Source organism: Aythya marila (assembly GCF_965140915.1).
Source record: "Aythya marila genome assembly, chromosome: 17".
Taxonomy (NCBI): domain Eukaryota; kingdom Metazoa; phylum Chordata; class Aves; order Anseriformes; family Anatidae; genus Aythya; species Aythya marila.
In genome coordinates, this window is record NC_139058.1 from 5963673 (window position 1) to 5981178 (window position 17506).

At 43.7% G+C, this 17506-nt stretch overlaps 1 protein-coding gene across 2 annotated transcripts in view; it reads right to left on the reverse strand.

Annotated features, from left to right (window-relative positions):
• Window positions 1-17506, reverse strand: part of RNFT2 (ring finger protein, transmembrane 2) — a 36189-nt gene that overhangs the window by 1305 nt on the left and 17378 nt on the right. Inside the window, exons 8-12 of one of the 2 annotated variants that reach the window (XM_082774002.1) lie at window positions 11772-11921; window positions 7215-7280; window positions 6124-6225; window positions 3934-4460; window positions 2033-2103 (exon numbers count right to left, since the gene is read on the reverse strand). In XM_082774002.1, the coding sequence (XP_082630128.1) occupies window positions 4326-4460; window positions 6124-6225; window positions 7215-7280; window positions 11772-11921 (453 nt within the window). In that variant the 3' untranslated portion in view covers window positions 2033-2103; window positions 3934-4325. Of the gene's footprint in view, window positions 1-920; window positions 2104-3933; window positions 4461-6123; window positions 6226-7214; window positions 7281-11771; window positions 11922-17506 lie in introns of those variants that run through there. The other variant, XM_082774001.1, reaches the window with a different exon arrangement.

Below are 17506 nucleotides of genomic sequence, written 5' to 3' on the forward strand. Positions count from 1 at the left end.
CTCTCTCTGTACAACAGGTTAGGAGACACTGGCCACATGAACTCAAAATCTAAAAGCCTAGGGAAGTCTAAATAAGGTAGGACTTGATCTTAGGAAAACACTAGTCTGAGTGGAGGAGAGGAATCCTCACATGATGCTTCTACCTTGCTCTTCTAATTCCATGCTGGTCTGAATGTGCAAGACATTTTAATTCAAAGGGCTATCTTTGCTTATAGTACAGGTTTATTCCTGTGCCTGGCATAAGACACTTCTGTGCTTCTTCTCTCTGCCTATCCTACTGGCTTGAACCACGTTCCACCTGCATAAAAACAATCTCCATCAGTATGTACTCCAAATGCACTCCTAAATTTGTGTCTTCCGAACTACAGCTCTGCCCTTAGCAGTTGTGGGAAAAAGCTGACTGTTCCAAAGGTACAGAATTTGCATTCCCCATCTGCAAGATAAATTCAAAACTACAAAATTGAAAAAAATGGTGAATATTTTTTCTGACAATATTTATTTGAAAACAAGAGTGAATTTTCACTTAACTCCAATCACGCTTCTTCAGCGTTCACTCTGCATAAATACTTGAGTACTTGAATTTCACAAGTTTTTAAATATTTACAGGAAGTGACTTTGGAGCTTGACAAATATTCACTGAAAGCTTCTGGGTATTGAACTGTCAATCTCCATGCATTATTGGTTACAGATGCCACCTAACTGCAATGGGATTTAGTTTTCATGGATATTCACAGCATAAACTTTCCAAACAATTTGAAAACTGCAGTTTATTGCAAGAAGAAATCTCCCCATCACCTTAAATCCTTAGGACATCTGAAAAATTTCCAGTCTGCTCCCAGATGCATTTCTAACAGAATAAAATTGATGAAATGCAGTGAATACACAATTCCTTGCACATTACTGATTTAGTACTATTTGGATGTAAACTCTTGCAGAGTCACTGTGCAAGTTTCCACCCTCATAAAAGCAAGAGCAAAGCCTATACTTACTGTTGATACAAATCCACAAAGTCTCCTGTTTATAGTTGGATGTGGCTTCTCTTTTGTAAAAGGAATTTCATATGTTGAGACTCTTTGTACATATTTATAATGACTTTATTAAAAAAAAGAAAAACTACTGTTAAATGGCAAAAAAGGCTCCGGCTTTTATTTTCCACTCTAAAATTTGACAGAATAATTTCCTTTCACAACCCTGTCTTCCCATGGAAATCAACAGAAGTTCCTCATCAGTTGTCACCCCTGCACATCTTAAGGTCATATGTCATGTTTTAGGAGGGTAGAATTATCCTGCCCGACAAAACCGTCACCGTAACTTAGCTGAGGAGGGAGAGTTTGGCAGACTGCTGACCCCACAGAGCTGTCATTTCCACAGTGTCCAGGCCCCAAAATAGGGACAGAAGGATGTTGTTTTAATTTAACAGCTACGTAATAGTGGCTTATAGTGAATTCTTCAATTTTGTGGGACTTAGATTTGATCTTTGTTGGGCTTCCACCAGAATAAATATCCACAGCATAAAGTTTCACCTTACATTTAACACTAATTAATCTTAACAGAGAGGTGGAGTTCTGGATGGTCCACAGAGTCTCAGGCACTCATGCCCTCTCAGATACAGGCTCTTCCCATACTGAAGGCCTCACGTACAGATCACAGTGCTCCATTTTGTCACTGATATAGCGCACTAAATAGCAACAAAAGCCTTCTGTCTCAAAGGTTAGCCAAACAGCAGCTTTCCTGAGTTTCTGTTGTATTAAGAAAATGGAGCCCTGCAATGAGTTACATGCACACAGGTGTCAGATACCACTGAAACAAATCACCAGAGGAGCCAGCCATCTGTATGGGAACCAGAATGCTGCTTTATAATAGAGGGGGAAAGCAAAAATCAAGAATCTCTGAGATGAAGAAAATGAAAAGCAGTAGAAGTTCTTCAAAAAATTGTGGTGCCAGTGCAGGGATTCTTACATGGGTACCACAAGCATGCAAGGTACAGGGCAATTCTTCCCCTGTGTATTAGTATCAAGTCTTACCACAAGACCTTTTCCGAGTCCTTGGGCTGTAGCAAAGGGTTTGAAGTATGTGACAGTCCTCTCTTACTCGGATTGCTGACTGGGAAAAAGTGGCCAATAAAGAAAAAATGTAAAAAAAGAGAAGGACTATAAGAATGGCAAAATATATTCCCCATGTGTTCTTGTTGATTACCTTCCTCCTTTATCACTAAACTAAACTAAATAAATAAATAATGTTGAACCAGTGCTACAAATGCTATTTGTAGTTTTAGGCTCATACTGACCTTTTCATACTCTCTCCTAATACATTTTCCAGGAGCATTTAGAAAAACATCAGAATTAGAGGTAGCTTTTCAAACATTTCAAAAGCAGACACTACCAACCTTTTAATTAATTGGCATAGCACTGAGAACTGAAGCCGAAGACTTTCATATTAAATTAGTCTGCTGGCAGACACAGGAATTTTCCCTTTTCCCGGTGAATATACCAGACTATCACGCAGAACATTTTTATGCCCACTGAAAACCTCACTTTCTTCCTTCCTGAACTCTCTTTCTCCATCCCAGAAAGTCTAATACCACTGGAGACAGCCACTGGATTCCTTGGCTCAGTTTTCCACTGTCATGGGATCCATTTGACAAGAATCAAATTGCTTTGTTATGAAAAGTAAAGCTATTCCTCCTCTATTTCCCTGTATCTCTCAGACCAGATTTGGACTATCTTCCCTGCTCAGGCTCTGCCTCTCATCATTTCTCCTCTAGCCATACTTAACTATTATTTCCAAAGAAATGTTGAGCCTTAATCCTGTTACCATTAGCTCCTGTTTGCTTTAATTCTTCTCCCTGTGGAGTTTCACGGCAGGAGGGGAAGGCAGTCGGTATGCACACACAGGCTCATTTCCCCCAGGTACAGTTCTTCCTGATTATCCACTCAAGTGGGATTGTAACCTTACGGCCATTTCCATAGCAATGAGCACTGGAAGATGCCACAGTTGCCTAATGAGGCACTTTCTCTGGGCATGCAGCAAAAAGCAGAGGTTGTTTAGTGATGGAGAAAGCTCCAGCAAAGGAACAGCAACTCAATTTGCATGCAAGTGCTCCTGCAGCACCCTCAGTAGAGATGGAAATTGCAGCAATCTCTTCTTTCTCAGCTACCAAGTATGTTAATTCTCCTGTTAACAATACAAGGCATCTCCTCAAAGAGCTTTTTCTGAAGAGGAGGTGTTACAATCAAGTCTCCACCTCACAGGTGGATTATCCAGCTTGTGTATAAACCAGGCTGGCTCCTGAAGCAATGCAGCTGCTTCTGTATAATTCTGCCCTCCAGCTACTAAGTCTCACTAAATCCTGTCTCTCCAGGGGGCCCTGTATCCTGGTGCCCCAGTCTTTCTGGTAGCAACAGCGCTATGTGGCCTCAGTGCTGCATGAGTGCACTTCTGGTTTTGGACCCACAAAGGTTCTGGATGCTGAGGGGTGCTGGATTTTAAAGCCAGTAAGCCTTGCCCCAAGTGGCTATGCTGAGATACTTTAAGTTGTGAGATGGTCTTGCTTAGGACCTTAACTTCTCACATAGTCCAATCAACCGACTTTAATCTCTCCTTGCCTCCCACGATTCTCCCCAGATGCTAGGAAATCAGAAAATCTGATCATGAAAATTAAAGAGGAAAAACACTCCCAAGAGAAGCAAGTGTCAGTTCCAGCGTCACTAGCATGGTCTTTTCATGAAGGTGACAACACACAATTTGTGGAATTAATATAGAAACAGGGCTGTTGAGAAATGACATTTCTCCAACCCCCAAATAATCTTTGGGCATGCAATTCTGAAGTGGTATTTTGGAAGAGTTCTGAACAGGTAATGTAGCAGCAACTGTGTAATTCTATGAAGCTACAGATACAGGGAAGTTAGAGACATTTAATGTGGAAAATCTCACCCATGGTTTGAGCCAGAGAACAACAGCCTTTTTCTAGTACACCAGGTTATACACGTGCAGTGGTGAATTGACAGTACACTCTCCTTATACATGCAGTATTTACATACACTAAAAGGACAGAAAAAAAGGAAACACACCAAGCAGTTTATAACCATGTAAGTTCAGGAAAAAACCCTGGATGTAGCTTAGCCATGGAGGTTGCCACAACACAAAACACATCTTACTTGCCTTTGAGGGTAAAACTTCTGGCTAGTAACAATTGTTGTTCTATTGGTTCTTGGAGAAACAGAGCTGGAAGAAACACTAGGCAATGAAACAGGGGCATAGGATCACCAGATTTCTGTCTCTTCCTTTTCTCCACGTGTCAGTCCATTTGTTGGTATGTGTTGGTTTTAATACACCTGGAAATGAGCAGAGGTGGTGCCATCTTTCCAGCAACGCAGGGTTTCTACCGTGACAGAACGACAAAGAGGACAGGTCTTCTCCCTGTCAAACCAGAGGCAGAGGCATTCTTCACAAAACACATGCTGTGGAGACAAAAGGGCAACATCATGATGCAGGCAGGAGGTCCAGTCTTGTCACTAAGCAGAATGCACACTCCACAGCACAGTCGTGGGACCAGGGAACCATTCAGGTTCACATGGACAGTGCAGCCAACTAGCAATACTCAAGTGATATGAAAAATAAAGCCCAGAATTATTAGTACATCAGTTTGCCAAAGCTAATGAGATATTACTCTGTTTCTTAGTATATCAATAGAAAGAAACACTAAAAAAAGCCTCGAACATTTGGGCTAATGAAGTAACTGAGAGCAGAAACAGGTTTTCTTTCTAACTTTTCTTTACCCTGTTTCAACCCTCAGATCCCTGGGTTATTTTACAAGTCAAACAACTTCCTTTCCTTCTCCTATCCCTTATGGCATTTGTTTCTGCTCATGTCACCCAGTCCCAGTCGGTAGCTTCCATAGTCCCAATTTCCCCTCTATAAGAGTCAGTTTTTGCCCCTTATCTTCTCTCATTTCCATCCTGAGCCACGACAGGATTCTCCCTCCAGCCTACCCTGGGTTTGAAACAGAGATAAGGAGGGATTGCTGTCCAGGACACAACCTCAGCTAGACCCAGACTGGAAGAGCAGGAAGGGGAAAGGGATTTCTAGAATCAGTGAGAAGCTCAGACCTCCTCAACACATGTGGAGTCAGCAGAAATGTTGTTCATCAAAATCTCAGCTCTGACAAGCACATGCAAAAATAGCTTCCTCTGGGGCTTACAGCTTGATAACATCTGCACAGATGTTCACAGGAATAGTAAGAGGCATGCTTGATGCATAGGTGACCTACTTGATTGATTCTGAACTTCCTCTTCCAAAGGATGAGAATGCAAGAGCTCTTCAAACAAAGGCTCTAAAGCTTTATTTTGACATCACAAGAGAGCAGGTGACTCCATCAAGGTCTTCCCGCATATACCCACACCTCACCTGGAGACGATCTGCAGGATGCAGAATTTCAACCCTAACAGGCGAGAGAAAACCTTGGGGAAGCACCAGTGATCTCACCACTAGGGAATGCCTTCAGCTGGCCTCTGACAGATGACCAAAACACGTCAGTGTGGTGTGTTCACAGGGTTTTAACAACACCGGGTTAGGACTGCTGCATTACTCAGAGCATGACATTCTTAAGCTTTAAGTTTTGCCAGTGTTTACCAAATGAGAACAATCCCCACATACTGGCAGGGGTGACCAACTTCTATAGGCAGAACTACTTGTATTCCTGGCCAGGTGTTCAGACACCACAGTTACACAGTGCTGCACCAGTATTAATGCTCCCTATCAGGCTCATTCTGGATCTGTTCCCCTCTCAGAGCTCTTGCTCATAATTCAGCTGGCCTATTGACTAGCCAGTCTCCCCAAGGGTCAGATAAAAATGTCTTGCATTCCAGAGCCAAGGTCTGGACTGCCAACTGGCAGTCCCTGGACTACAAGGCTGATCTTTTCCATCTCAACTGCTATAATCAGACCCTACAGAGTGGAGTTCATATGGCTCAGCTCTCATGAATCACTGGCTATCTGGAAGAGGGCGATAAATATCCACTAGGGCCTAGACCAAGACCCAGCAAGAGCTTTTAGAATTACCTAGGCTAACTGTGCCTAGAAATGCCAACAGGGGAACCTGATGGGGGAAGCTTGGGGTCTTACCTGGCACATAAGGATCAAAGGTTCCCTGAACTCTGCTTGGCAAATGGCACAGATGTCACCTGCCTCACTGCACTGCTGGCTGGTGGCACGAACTCCATAGGTCTGTTAGGAAGAAGGGGAAAAAAAGCCATTGTCAAGAGGTTTGAAGATAACCTGGTTTGTGTCTGAGAAAACCCATAGATCATGTTTTTCATACACAGATATGTATGTGTATGTACAGGGAAGGGAGATTTAGGGATCAGCATGAAGAACACAGGGAAACTGCAGTTGTGTGTTCTCTGTCTCGTTACCCCCTCGAGCTGACTCCATCTTTTAGTGTTTCCACTTACGGAGCAATGATAATGAAATTTAATGAGCTCAACAGGGAGCTGAAAGGATTAATTCAGCATCATTTGCAGAGGTGTTTAGATAGTGGGAGGTATTATTATTAGCAAGTTAGACAATAGAAGAAAGAATTAACAGCAGCAGCACCCACAGGCTTCTCACTTTTCTTCTTAAGTACTGTAAAGTAAATGTTGCTTCTCCTACTGTAACAATAATAGGGGAAATGGAAACATGCTGAGGAAGAATGACCAGCCCAAACCCCCAGAATAAGCAAGGCAAACTCTAACAGACTTGTATGATGTTATGTTCCCTTCCTATACAGTCTGTGGTTTTACCATTGTAAAATACAAATCACAGTGTTTCACTGCAACAGATCTGAATGTCAGTGCTAGGCAATGTAGCATCTCTTAAAGGCACTGCACATCAGGCACTATGTACATTTATTTAAAATCCTTCTCACACTCTGAAGCTCAAAGTTTTGCCAGCTTGTGTGGCTTTCATGTCAATGGATTAATCCATATTACACAAGGCTTCCAATCAGACTAGGAAAGCCAGACTTGCAACAACCTATTTACCATAGCTGGGACAGGGCAGATATCAGAAAAAGTTCCTAACACCCCTGACAGGAGATACCAGCTTATCGAGCCATGGGACAAGAAGTTATTTTATTCTATGATCGTGATATGCTGAACAATTTTCAACTCCATCATTCATTAGTAACATGGTTTCACCTAGGAAACTGTTCTGTGAAACCTATGACTACTTACCTGTGGGGTGCAAAGGACTTTCAGTGCCTTCCGGACACTTCCCACACGACCACAGATGTCAAAAGACTGCAATAAAGACATTAAATTTTAGATATTTTTCACAAAACATGTGTATGTGTGCATACAGTTCAGAAACTCAGGACACACGTGGCAGAGTTTCTGCAAATGGATTCTCAGTGGGAACAAAGATCCTCAATAACAATAGTGCCAAAAATATTTCATGGTGATTGTGAAATATGTAGTAAAGGTGAATCGATGGTGCAGCGAGGTAGCCAACAAAAAACCTCTGGCAACAACGGGTTGCAAATCAGTAACTTTAAAGTACAAAAAAGAGATTATGGGGTAGTGGTGGGGTAAATTGCCCATCCTCCCTAGGTAGGAAAGGGCTAAAATGGACCCATTCCCACCCTGAGTCTCTGAAAAGCCCAGAAATAAGGCTAGAGGACATTGTGGTTATCCTGAGAGCGAGGGAAGGAGAGGCTACCTTTTTACATGGAAGAGGTAAGAAATTGCTTTCCGCAGCCTCTGGGGAGAAGGAGGATTTCCAGGGCTGTGAGGCTCTGCCACACACTTTGATACTTCAGGGCCCAGATGATATTAAGAGAGAAGGAGTGGGAATTGCCCATCCTGCTGCAGGGACAGATTTAGTGATTAAATACTACCAAGAGAAGAAAAGCCTGAGGAATGTGAAGCAGGACGGAGGCTGGCTTGCTCCTATCTGCCTAAAGAGTGAGGAACTTTAAATGCCTGGAAGGGAACGAGCTACCAGCACCTTGGTGCTTGCACACAGCCAAAGATGGCCAAGAGCAGGGACAGCACCAGGTCCTTCTCCTTCCCCCTCCCTGCACTGCCCAGCAAACATGATGTAACTGCATCTGGAGAGCAGTGCTCCTCATTACAGACTAAAAGCAGTTCAGAGAAGGGCAGAAAATGAGCCTGCAGAAAATGATTTCTGAAAAGAGACTGAAATACATAAATATTTACAGCTTGGCGAAGCAATACCAAAGTGTGGGGAAAAGATGATAAACTTCCTCCAAATATCTGGGGGCTCAGCAAGAGAGCAGACACGCAGCATCCTTAAAGTGAGGACAGAGTAATACTACTAAAAGGGAAAACGGCTTGGAAACCTAATCCAATTTGCCATCTTCCCTGTCTGCTGGCAGGATGCAGAGAGAAAGATACTATGAACTAGACAAGATAGAAAGAAACGATTGGGCAAAGAACAGCCCTGCATTAGTTGGGAAAAGGGCCAGATGACATAACGGGACCTTTCCATTTCTAACCTGAGTGAGGAGCAGCCTGGAGGGCAGGGGAAGACGCGGTGCAGAATGCGCAGAGTTGTAGTGGACTTGCAGTACAGAGGCACCAAAATGCCTGGGGTTGGCTTTCTATTTTTTTTTCTAGCATGATTAAGTGGGCTCACTGCAGGGAATGCCAATGAGATCATCGTGCAATAGACGTGGAATCAAATGAAGGCACCAATAATGCTTCCAGTCAGCATGTAAAAGGCTCCCAGGGTCCTTCCAGTAATGCTTCCAGTCAGCAACTAGCACTTGAGGCTGCCGACTGCTACAGACTTTTTATCTTCTAACACGGGCAGGGATCAGCTCTCTCCCACAGTACAGTTCACAGCTTTTTTTCTGGTTGCTTTGCTTATAACAGGACTTTTAACACCTTTCCCCTGGTTCTGATATCTCTGATTCTCCCAGCCCATTCCCCCCCTTCAACTTTATTTCCCCTGGACTTTCCTGTACCCCCCTAAATGCACGTTTTACTAGTTCCTTTAACATCCCTTTATCTCCCCATGCACTGAAAACTACATTGCATCAGTTGTCTTTCTAGCAATAGGACTGCAACAGCTGGGTTCAGTGCCTGCTCTCTTGTCAATGGAAGAGCTACTGTAGAATTAATTGCCATCACCCCCCTTCTCACTATGCTGAAGTGCATGTGTCTGAGGTAGGGTTCAACTCACAGCCTGAACAAAGCAAACACCTACTGTTATACCACTCAGCCATTTTCTCCCCCTCAATACCACTCCTACCCTCAGTCAAAGGCTTCTGTCCAGGACAGGGAAGTATAAGACCTGGATGCCCCTACTTACGAACATCTGGGATTTCTTTGCCGAAATCAGAGGTTCACACCAGAGACACCAAGACAGCTCCCACTAGCTGCACTATACGCAATCTTCGGAAAGCCAAGTCTGCTCTTTGTGGGGGGAGAGGGGACGCAGCCCTAGCTAAGCCCTGGATGTTTGCCAGAAGCACAGAAGGTCTGAGTGCCAAATTGGCTTCTGTGGTTTTTCTAATGTGGTTTGTGGCTTTGCTAATGTGGACTCCTTTGGGTATATTTTCTATGTCTCAGGCAAGGAATTAGACCTGCAGCTCTTGTGATAGTAGATGGGGTGCTCATACCTAGTATTTCATGACCTGCTTTGGAAGAGTGAGCTCCCATTACTCCTGCTTTTCTCTCTCTCTCACTTCCAAGCAAAGTCTCCAACAGGGACAGGTCTAACCCTAACCCATACACAGCTGTGGTGCCAAGTTACTGCTACACACCAACATAGGACAGTAATATTCCTGGACAATAGAGAAAGCACCAAACCAATCCATACAGGACTGCTCGTACCTGTGCATAAGGGTCCTGAGTGCATTAATATGCCTTCATGGTTCTGATGAACTTCACCTGGGGTCTCCACCCCACATACCCTGCCCATGGGCTCAGGAGCTCTATTTAAGCTCATGTCTGTAGCTTCAGTTTCTCTTTAAGCTGTGCTATAGGAATGTTAGTTTCCAGTTTAGCTGTAAGTGTATTTACCTACAGGTTCTAATTATCTTGGCTTATCAATCCATAGAGTTCCAACCTTGACCATGAGCTTGTCTTATTACTATGGCTACACCCAGCAATCATGGGACTATGTCTGACCCTGGTTGCCTTCCTCTGATCATGGCCTGTGGATTAACTTCCTGCTGTTATCTTGTACCTGCTTCACTGCAAACTATTTACCTGAAGATTTGGGCTCTTCAGCCCTGGCCAGTGAGGCCATTGTCCTGCCACTTGTGTTCTGCTCAGCTCCCTTTCTCCCAGGGAGCAGCTGGCTCCCCACTACTCCTTGACACTGCGGTGATTTCTCCAGATGCAACAGACAGCACAACAAACTGCAGGTAAGCATCCCTTCTGCAGGTGTTCCTTCCTTTTTACAAGAAAGAATGACAGAAAGATCACCTGAAGTCTGCCCTTGATTTGTGATCTGCCTTCCTTGACCCCCACAAGGCCAGAAAGGCATGCAAGGGTGGGATACTGTTCTCCAGAAGAGATTCAGACAATAATACTTTTGAAAGGGGCAAAAATCCTCTCCTGTATCTCAGAACAGGAAATGTGTAGCTAAGAGTCACGATGAGTGTGTGGGGAACCACACTAATTTCATATGTCTGTTATTCTGGCAGTGCTCTGTTTCTGGCTTGACTTGGCTGCAATGGGTCTGTGACCATCTTGCTTCCCATGACCTCCTCTGCTTATCTCTACAAAAGCTCTAAATCCCTCTACAGCAGGGTTTATATGCCCCATTTCTGTGCATATACAGGTATATCTCAGATAAGAACTGTAGTTTGACTTTACATGGTTTGGTAACCCATTAGCCTCTTGGAGCTCTTTTCAGCTGAGATATTTTCTCTCAGTTCTTCAGTCCCCCCCAGTCCCTTTCTCCTAGGGTGAGACAAGCATCAGAGGTGCAGCAAGCTAGACTCATGTGGCCTTCCTCAGAACTTTCTCAGAGGAATGGATAACAGGTCTACATTTGTTTCAGCTACTGCTCTGCCTAGGACAGGAATATTAGTTTCCAGTTCAGCCATAACCAAACAAAGATAGCAACCCTAGGCAGAGCTGAATACACATAATTAGAAATACAGCTGTTTCTAGAGCTCACATTTGTGACTTGTCGTAGTCAGTCACACCTATTCATTTACAATTTTACAGGCAGACTCTGTGTTGTTTTTGTTTTTTTTTGAACTCCTTGCTTTTGAGCAAATGTAATGGCATTTGTCACTGAGATCCTGGACTTGTCTCAGCCACGCCAGAACTACTTGTTTTATCTAGGCAGGACTTGCAAGTCCCTTACTCTGCCTGCTGCACTCAGTACTGTGAATGACAGAGTACCTATTCTGCCTCAAAAGATAGAGACTTAAAAACATATAACTGTTGCAACCCTCCTTTTAGTGCTGAATCTAGAAGTCTGGAGGTAGCTAACCTTTCTTCTGATACTGGTCCCCCAAGGCTCCACTCCCATTCTCTTCTAGCCTTTATAGAAAGGGATTAGAAAACAGCAATGACTTCATCAGCCTGATGCAACACTGCATGAGCAATCACACATCTTTCTCTAGCTCACCAATGCCCACATAGTGGTAAAGCAAAATATTTTGACAACTGAAGCACAGGGTGTCCTCAGCAGCTGCAGCTTTCCTTCCTAAGTAGTGATGGCAACAATTTAAAGGTGTATTTATTCTCCTCAGCTGTGCTTCTTGCTCTGCTCTTGCTACAAATATTAATTGAGGTGGTACTCACCTTGCAGAGGCTATACAGGATGATCAGAATCCCTCCTAGGAAGTAGCTGCTGGATGGGTCATCTCCCATGATGTATTTATACCACAACTGGATGGGGACAAGGGAGCGGAACAACTGACTCAGCTCTTCAATAACCAAATAAAACTTTCCCTTTAAAAAAAAGTGATAGATGGTTACTATCAGGAAATCAAAAGAGCATTTAACAGGTGCGGGGCTTGAAGTTTATAGGACTTCTGTTCGCTGTCTATCTATGTGCTCTGTTAAATGGTGCAAAGATCAGTGTATTCATAAGATGCATTTTTCTTTGCAGCCATCTAACCCAGTACCTGGAAAGGATAACCCATATCACTGTTTCTTTGCTGTCACTGTGTTCCTCTTGTTCTTTGCCTTATCCAGCTATTGTTTTTAAACATCTGAGTCACAAACTTTTAGAGCAGGTTATAGATATCTCTTTGCATATCCATACAGTGCTGCAGTGTGTTAGCAGTAGAGGTTAAGGTTTTCAGGGATTAATATGTAGATACTATAAATAACGAGGAAGGGAATGCAAATGAGGTCTTTCACATGCTATACATCTTCTGAAGGTACAGGGATTTAAATGTAAGATGACACTGGTATTCCTGACAACATTGTACATCACCCAAAAAAATCAAATTAATTGCCTATTTCCCAATGTCCTTCCCCTTCTACTCTGGTGTTGGAGTGTTTACAGTACACAGATAAGGCTGGCTCTGAAAAACCATCAGGGCATTTTAAACTCAAAGATGCCAAACCTTTCTGAGGACCTTATGGAAGAAAAGTGTTTGTGTGAAGCACACTGGTGGGAATGTTTCCTGCAAAAGACTCAAAGATGTGATCACATCCTTTGCAAATCCTTGCCAAAGCTGTTCTTGCCATTCTGGTGTTCACTCCAGTTAGAAAGCTTGCCTTCCTTGAAGGCCACCTGCAAGGTAGTAAAATCCCTCCTGACTTACCACAACCATGGGGTACAACTGAAATTTTCCTACAACAAGGTGCCTAAAACTAGGATCAACAAACTGGCTAAATAAGGCTACCTAATCTAGGGTCAAGGAAGGTATTTGTTCTGCCCCACATGGTTTAAAAGGAGAACAGTGCCAGTGGAGTAGGTCAGGGCAAGCTGTGAGTCAGAACTATGTCTAAACTGCAGTGACATTATTCAAACTGATTTTTTTTTTGATATGTCAAAATTCTTTTATTTGATAAGATCAGGGAGAAGGGGAAATTCCCCTGGAATTTTGCTGTGTTGTCCTAGTTAGCTTTGTCATCAGTGATGTCATCACGGGTCAGTTGTTAATTGGTGAGATTTGGAGAGGGGATTAAGTCCTCCCCGGTCCGCGAGGCTAGCGGCAGCCAGCGCCCTTCCCCTGGGTCTCAGAGATGAGATCACTCGGCAGGCCATCCTGCCGTACCGAACAAATCGAATCCTTCAGAGAGCTCTGGCATTCTCATGATCTCATATCCCCCCCGGGACAAGGAGTGAGGTCACACCAGCAGTTGCTAACGGACCTGGGCTGCTTTCTTCCTCTCCCCCCCCAATCCCCTCCTCCTTGCTAATCCCAGGTGGCATCACATAGCAAAAATGTAACAGCACCAATCTGGGGTCCTAAATGCAAGCAATTTATTAAATTAGCACAGAGGGCTCTATCCAGCCTCATGCTTCAATACAATCATCGTTTATTTCTGGAGCCCTTGTGACAGAGGGTCGCAGTCTGCTAATGACTACGCTGTCACTTCCTTCCCTTCACACAGGCAGCTCTCCACCTCCCCCTCCTCAGCCAGCTCTGATGAAAGCTACCAGCAAGCTAGAGGCAGCAAGCTGCTTGCTTTCTGACTCCTTCCTCCCAACAGGCTCTCACTCAGCTTTTACTTAGCCTCACTTCCCCAGCAGGCTGGGCTAGGACAGGTCAGTGCTTACTCTCTCATTGCATCAGATGGAACTTCTGGATCCAGCATGCGGGGTGTCTGTGAGCTCCTTCCTCTGAAGCCTGACATCAGGGCAAAGCTGAAACCCTGCTAACTCAAAGCACTGACACACTGAAACACTGGAGCCCACAGCACAGCGTAAGGAAAGGTGGGTCACAGGCTGCAGAATCAGAAGTGGAAGAGTGGGGGCTCTAAAATGAACGTGCAGCAAGTAACAAATTTCAATTCTTTTTAGCCACAAAATTTCCCCACCTTTATGGAGCTTTCCAAATTCCTTTCTGTTATGATGTGAGCCTTGTTTTCATTGGTAACTGCAAGATACTGGGATTTCTTAGCAGCTAGATAATTAACACCCTTACAGGAGTGCAGCTAAACCTTTCAGTTGAGGCATCCTTCCATCCAGTCTATTACCACCATCCACTTGACCATTTAGGAGAGGTCTTTTGATAACCTTAGAGTGATTACAGCCAGGAGGAAGGAAGCAATACAAGGACAGCTGAGCAGCATTTAAAAGAGAACTAGAGCTCCAGTAAATGCTTACAAAAATAAGGCTTGTCAAGCATGTCAGTGCAACACCAGCCCTTTTTTAAGCTAGGAAAAGTGCCTAGAAAATCAGAAGTAATTCTGCAAAGGGCTGTGCCAGGAATAAATGGGGTCTTCTGAGCCAGAAGCTTAGAAAACAAGGTTGTAACCTACAATTTCATCAGCAGAATTTAGCTTTCTAACAGCAGTAACTCACTGTTAGCAGCACCCATCATTTGTAAATGCACCCAATACTCCTTTCTGTCTTCTGTTCTCCAGCTTTACTATATCTTGGCTACCTAGACTGAAGTTTTTCAAGCTAAATACTTGTTTTAACCTGCATTCAACTGCATTCAAGAGTTTCAACCTAAAGCATTTCAGGTAGTTCTCATACACATTTGGAAGAACTTTCATATTAAGCATGACTATAATTATTTCTCCTGTGGATCTCTGATTTGGAACAACCTGAGATAAGTCAAGGGCTGCTTCTGTTGGGTGACTTTTCGTATTTCATAAAAATCAGTGCAAACCTAGGCACTCTGCAGAGTGTGATGCATGTCTGAATTGCGTAGGTCCCAGTCCTTGAGCAAGCATTTCATCACACTGGACTACACAGACTAAACAGGGAATTAACAGAAACTATAGTTCTCTGTTGGGTAGAGTCAGATACCAGAACAAGCCTTGGCTTTGGTCTCATTAAGCCATTGCAACAAGTTGAAATTAAGCCGGAGTAAAATGAAAGTACACTGCTGAACCTCTGTAGGGTCAGTTACTGCGAAAGCTGTCAGCTTTCTGCTGTCAAACACTTCATTATCACAAGCAGCGAAGGACTGTGCTGTGGATCTAATTATTACCAATGCTGATGATGAGCCATGTGATGCCACATGGTGAGATTTGTGTTTTTTTCCAGAATGCTTTGTTTAAAAACTAAGTCAATGACTTGCGTAACCCTCCTTTTTCCTCTACCTCAATCATAGTAAAAGACAATTTCTGTACTTTAAATCTAGCACTTATTTTGGAAGAGCAGAATTCAGGATTTTCATGCAATCTCAATCTTCCTTCTGTAGATGTAGTGTTTAACAATGATCACCATTTTCACAGAAGGTGAGTGGTACTCATTAAGCACATGACTTTACTGTTTTGTTATACACTCATTAGATGATGGCAAATTGCATCTTACCACTTCATGCTATTCAAGCTCTGATGAGAGAATTACTAAAGATCCCTGAGTCTCTTTTTATGACATAACCACTATAGTATAGTATAAGACTTTCAAAAACTTTTTTTTTGCATCGTTGGCTGACATAAGGGACAGCTATTATTTGCATTTTCTAAATGAAAACTTGAGACACAGGAAGGGTAAGGTTGGTTTTGGTGTTCAACCTGAGATGTCTGGGATTAGAGTTTTTAATATATTCAATTTAATAGATCACATTACCTTTAAAACCACTGACTTCAGTTTGCAGCTGTACATGGCTTTCCTACAATCACATAGGAATTATTTGGCAAAGAAAAAGATGGAATTTAATTCTCCAGTGTAGCATTCAACTTTAACCTATAGAGTGTTTTTCTTCTTCCAATGGTCTCTTTGTTCTCTACGTGCTTTCCAGTTTCTACACCAGCTTCTTTCAATATACCACCTTGCTCCATCTGTGGGGCACAGCATACCATGTTTGGTGATGGATGAAGAGGTCTTACAGAAAAATAACATAAAATCATGTAATTAAAAAATGAATTGCAACATATGCAACACCAAAAGGGGGCAAATTACAGCTGCAAAAGCAATGCTAATTTCCACAAACCCTGAGTATTGATGTTGTAGTCTTATTTAACATAAAGCTTTGTAAAAGCGTGCATGTGCCTCACAGAAGGAAATGGAGAATGGCATGCTAAAGTTTTACATGGCAGAATTAAAATGGGATGTAAGAAGTGAGACAAGTTGCAATGAGGCAACTGTAAGTTGTGATTAGCACCCAAGGGAAGTTCCAAGTCTCACTTGTTCTGCTGCCAGCAGCATTAGGACATATACTGAAACAGGAAGATGCTAGAAAAACTGAGACCTGCTGGCAATTTGGATCAGAGGAGAGCAGGCTCTGCTGAGATTTCAGGTCATACTGCCAATATCAGAAAGTGTTGGGTAGGAGCAATAAACAGCACTGTGGCACAGAGGGTGCTGGTGAAAATCACTGAATCATGGAATAGCTTGGGTTGGAAGGGGCCTTAAAGTCCATCCAGTTCTGACCTTTCCTGCCAAGGGCAGGGATGTCACCCATTAGGTCAGGTTGCCCAAAGCCCCATCCAGCCTGGCCTTGAACACTTCCAGGGATGGGGCATCCACAGCTTCTCTGGGCAGCCTGTTCCAGTGACTCACCGCCCTCATTGGAAAGAGTTTCTTCCTTGTATCTCATCTAAATCTATCCTCTTTCAGTTTAAGGCCATTACTCCTTGTCCTGTCTCAATATTCCCTGACAAAGAGTGCCTCCCCAGCTTTCCTGTAGCCCCCTTTAGGTACTGGGAGGCCACTGTAAGGCCTCCCTGGAACCTCCTCTTTTCCAGGCTGAACAACTCCAGCTCCCTCAGCCTGTTTCTGTAGGAGAGCTGCTCCAGCCCTTTAATCATGCTTGTGGCCTCCTCTGGGCTCTCTTCAACAGGTCCATGTCCTTCTTGTGCTGGGGGCCCTGGGCTGAATGTAGGGCTCCAGGTGGGGTCTCACGAGAGCAGAGCAGAAGGGGAGAATCACCTCCCTCACCCTGCTGGCCACGCTGCTTTTGGTCCAGCCCAGTGTACGGTTGGCTTTCTGGGCTGCAAGCACACAGACCTGGCTCACGTGGAGCTTCTCATCAACCAACACCCCCAGGTCCTTCTCCTCTGGGCTTCTCTCAATCCATTCTCTGCCCAGCCTGGATTTGTGCTTGGGATGACCTGGCCCAGATGTGGCACCTTGCACTTGGCCTTGTTGAACCTAATAAGGTTGCACAGGCCCACCTCTAAGGCCTGTCCAGGTCCCTCTGGATGGGATCCCTTCCCTCCAGTGTGCTGTCTGCAAACTGAGAAGCAATTTAAAGGTGGGACTAGAGGGACTGTGAGATTTTATAGTTAGTGCAGTGCTTCTGAAAGTCATACCTTAGATCACTTACACTGGAAAGTTAAAATCTGAAGGCAGTTAAAAGCAGTGTTTCTTTTTAAAAAAAAATTAGTAGCTATGAATTTCAATGCCTGGTAGGGAGAGGGATGGGAAAGAGTCCCAGTTCTTCAGAACTTAGTTGTAT